The 4,808-nt window shown below is 35.1% G+C and overlaps 1 protein-coding gene across 1 annotated transcript in view; it reads right to left on the bottom strand.

Annotated features, from left to right (window-relative positions):
- The window catches only part of FOLH1B (folate hydrolase 1B), a 126,127-nt gene that overhangs the window by 43,122 nt on the left and 78,197 nt on the right, over positions 1 to 4,808 (bottom strand). Inside the window, 2 exon segments of the mRNA XM_012641782.1 lie at positions 1,443 to 1,506; positions 3,942 to 4,024. Coding sequence (XP_012497236.1) covers positions 1,443 to 1,506; positions 3,942 to 4,024 — 147 coding nt within the window.

Genomic DNA, 4,808 nt, shown 5'->3' with positions numbered 1-4,808 from the left:
TAGAGTGCCGTGGCGTCAGCCTAGCTCACAGCAACCTCAAACTCCTGGGCTCAAGCGATCCTCCTGCCTCAGCCTCCCAAATAGCTGGGACTACAGACATGTGCCACCATGCCCAGCTAATTTTTTCTATATAGATTTTCAGTTGTCCAAATAATTTCTTTCTATTTTTAGTAGAGACGGGGTCTTGCTCTTGCTCAGGTTGGTCTCAAACTCCAGACCTTGAGCAATCCACCCACCTCGGCCTCCCAGAGTGCTAGGATTACAGACTTGTGCCACTGTGCCCGGCCACACAGATTATTTATTTAATAAGATATTAGGAATCCAGGAGTGAACATGCAAGATAGTATCTTTTTCTTGCTAAATAGTACAGTCTATTGAGAGAGGCAGTTTGTGAAACAAAAAATTATTTAATAGTGACAGTCATGAGTGCTACACACACAGGGCTTCTCTGAAAAAGAAACATTTCAGATGAGGCTATAAGGGTAATAATTAAACAGGTAGAAAAGTACTGAAGAGCAATCTGAGTATAGAGAACAGCAGTTGCAATGGCTGGGATGTTGCACATGGTTATGGAACAGAAAGATCAGTGAGGCTGGAGTGTAGTGACAATGGACTGTTCAATTTTCATGTAAATCAACCTGGGATGTCCTCTGGCTTGACACCTTGCTTATTAAAAGCACATCCACTCTTCAAGGCCTACCTCATCAAATGCCTATCTCATTTCTTAAGCCTTTCCTTTTAAGCTATTATTCTCTCCTCTGAACTCCCAGAGCAGTTTGATTGTATCCCTCTTATAGTACCTGTACATATTATAATCTAAGACTGATTTATTTTACCATCTATACTGAGCCATAAACTCTGGAGTATAAGACCATTCCTTACTAGCCTCTGACTCCTCTGAATCCCTAGAAAAGTACATTGCACACAGAGGTGCTCAGTAAATATTAGTTGAATTGATGAAAACACTTAAAAATACAAACACTTAATGAAAGAGAAAATATTGGAAATCAGTTTTTTTTTCAAAATTTGTATTTCAAAACTTGACATTATGATGAAACTAGGGGTTAAATTTAAATGATACTTTTTTCTACCTCATTCTAAATCATATAACTATTTAGGCCATGATATATTAATTCAACAGGTATTTACTAAATTTCTGCCATATATAAGGTAATCTGCCAGATGAAGCTAATCAAAGAACGCTGCTTTCCTAAATCAGTACTCCATAGTGCAAAGCAAAAACAAAAACAAAAACAAAAACAAAAAAACCCCTTTTAACTAGGGCTCACATAGTGCCGCAAGTCTGAAATAGCAGCCTGACGAAACAGCATCAGATTCCTAACCCACATGTTAATGGATTACCTTCCTTGCCGATGCATAATTTATGAACTAAACTGCTGCTTCTAATATAATCACTTTTTTTAATGAAACTACGAATTCACCTTCTATAGAAGAATCAGCATTAATATAGGCCACACCACGCTCTTGAAGGAGTCTTGAATTCTCCTATAATCAAAAAAGAAAGAAAACAATTAACATATAGTCAGAACCTCCCTCCCCACAAAATGCACATCTACATTTACTCTATGTAGATTTCTAAATTAAGCTGGACTGTATTAACCACAAATTTGACATAAAAGATTTTCCAATGAGAGTTGGTTTGAAAGAATTTCAATAGAAGTTATTGGTAAGAAACAACAAGCAAAACTTTTTAACACATTGCCACACTAGAAAAAAAATTTTTTCCTTGGGGCCACAGTGTTTTATTATGAAAATAGAATAAAAACTTAGAAAGCAAAATGATCCTTTCTAATTTAATGAAAAATTTGTTATTTTTTATTGTTTTCTCTGCATGAGTTATATGTAACTTGAAAAATAGTTCAAGTGGCTCCCAAGGTAAAGAGAAGTGTAAGTTACACATGCTTCACGAAGCTCCGGGCTCAAAACTAGCATGAGCTAAATACAATTCACATAGCAGTCAATGTGTTAAAAACCAACATTTAAGATGAAAAGTCCACATACTTACGATAAATGGCAAATTAGTTAATTTATTTATTTATTTTTTTATTTCAGCATAATATGGGGGTACAGATGTTTAGGTTACCTATATTGCCCTTGTCCCCCCTCCCCCCACAAGTCAGAGCTTCAAGCGTGTCCATTCCCAGGATGGTGCCCATCGTACTCATTATGTATGCATATACCCCTCCCTTCGTCCCCCTTCCCACGTGCCCAACACCCAGTAAATGTTATTCTTATATGTGCACTTATGTGTTGATCAGTGAAACCAATTTGCTGGTGAGTAGATGTGGTGCTTATTTTTCCATTCTTGGGATACTCACACTGGGTAACAGACTTAAACCTAAGGAGTGAAACTATTAGAATTTTAGAGGAAAATGTTGGAAACACTCTTCTAGACATTGGCCTGGGCAAAGAATTTGTGAATAAGACCCCAAAGGCAATCACAGTGACAACAAAAATAAATGGGACCCGATCAAATTAAAAAGCTTCTGCACAGCCAAAGAAACTGTCACAAGAGCAAACAGACAACCTACAGAATGGGAGAAAATTTTCGCACGCTACAAATCCGATAATGAGTTCATTTCTTAACCATACTGTAGTTTATCCTTCAAAAATTTCTCTTAGCAAACATGAATGACTTTTCAGTGAAAATATTCCCATTGACATCTCATTATTTAAGCAAAGAATCTTGCCTGATTCACAGGGAATGAGCTATTCAAATTTAGAGGTTGACAAATATATGACGCTAAATCATATTTCTGTACCCTGAACATGAAGTCAAGTTCGCCTGTAGGATCGCTCCATCTAGTGGTGAATACTGATAATTGCACATTTTAAAGAACAAAAAAGGTATAGCAGTTGTTTTTCAGATTATCAGTATGGGTTTCGAGGCTCCAAAACATATAATTTCCTAAGCATTCTGACTGTAAGGCAGAAAATGAAAAAAAAAATGAAACTCTAAGTGAATAAAATAATTTGAAAGAAACAAATCACATCCTCAAAATATTTAGGCTCTTCCAGACACCAGCATAATTCTTTCTTGTAAAAGCTTCAGGTAGGTCTACTAGAGCACTATTTTTATTCAAAGAAATTTGAAGTTCACAAGGTTACACATAATACCTGGAGAATAACAGAGCCACAGAAATATTTATAGCATGACTAGAAGTTCATGGAATAAATATTAACTTTTTATATATTAGTTTACAGCTAATGTTTCTATTACACAAACCCAACAATACATGCAGGTAAAATTACTTTTCAAGGAGCCTAGCAAATATTATGTGTTTCTGCCTTACTTGCAGCATGATTTAACATAGAGTAGGTCATTATCATATAAGGAAGATAAATGTGAAAAGTATATCTTACTGTACAAGCTCAAAGGGTACTCAAATGTGGTTAGCTTTAGGAGCTTAATAGAAATCATAATAGAATCATGATAGAAATCACAGGCCAGGCACAGTGGCTTATGCATGTAATCCCAACACTTTGGGAAGCTAAGGAGGATTGCTTGAGGCCGGGAATTCAAGGTTGCAGTGAGCTATGATCACACCACTGCACTCAAGCCTGAGTAACACAGTGATATCTTGTCTCTAAAAAAAAAAAAAATAGAAACCAAACATGTTTTGATGTTTGGTTTCTAGTATATCTACTCATTTATTATCACATTCTCAGGAAAATAAAGATAAATTCATTTTTATAATTGACAGTAAGTGGGTCTAAAAAGTTCAAACGAAATTTAGTTCTTTAGCAACAAAAGAGATTTTTATTGTTGATTTTTAAACAAGTATAGGTTGCTTTAGATTGTTTGGAAAAACACTTTGAATATTTTCTCATTGTATTTACCTCTTATTTTTACATGTTTGGAAATTAAGTCTTAACTGCTTTATTATAAAAAATTATATTGTAGCAAATTATCAACTAACCTCTGCCCACTCAGTAGAACCAAGAAGACCAAATTCTTCTGCATCCCAGCTTGCAAACAAAATTGATCTTCTAGGCCTCCGTCCTAAAATATATGTGTATATATGAATGCTAGAAAAATTCATAATATATCCAAGACATTACCAAGCTCAAATGGGGAAAAAAACCAAAAACTTCATTGGTTGTTTAGGAAGAGTAAGTTGTGGTGAGAATCTTTACTTATATAATTTCCTTTTGGAAGATTTTAAAATGTTTTGTCAATACAAAATAGCACAGCTTTATAGAAAAGAGGAAAAATATAGACATAATAAAATCCAACAATGTCATAAATATTCTAACAGGTTTATAATGATTGTCTATGCATAGGAAGTCATTGGTGGTTTGCAGCTGCCTAGAATGAAAGAACTTGCTAGATGCAGTCGGTGTTCTGAATGCAAATATAACTAAAAGAAAATTCTTTAGAATTCTTTCCTGTTGTTCTAACATTAAATGAACAATTGTTCAACATCAGCTGGTTGTATGATTTCACTTCATTCTCTGCCAGAAGTAGTCAACAGGGGCTCAGTTAGCATTAGCAATGTCTGCTGCTACTGCTGAAAACTACAGAATTCAGTAGGGAGGTCACATGGCTTGGAGGTTATAAATACTGACCTTGGAGTTAAATAAAGGTTCTTATTTGAAACCCTGGTTCTCTCACCTACTAGTAGTGACTGAAGGAAAATTATTCACATTTACTAAGCTTCCATTTCTTCATCTGTATACCAGAAATTACAGAGTAAAAATGAAGATACCACTTGATCATAGAGAGGAGTAAATGAAATAATGTTTATAAAGCATGTAGTAAGTGCTCCAAAAATTCGGAGGGGGGA

This window comes from Propithecus coquereli, unplaced genomic scaffold (genome assembly GCF_000956105.1).
Source record: "Propithecus coquereli isolate 6110/MARCELLA unplaced genomic scaffold, Pcoq_1.0 Scaffold170, whole genome shotgun sequence".
Classification (NCBI taxonomy): Eukaryota; Metazoa; Chordata; class Mammalia; order Primates; family Indriidae; genus Propithecus; species Propithecus coquereli.
This window is presented reverse-complemented; position numbering and strand designations above follow the sequence as displayed.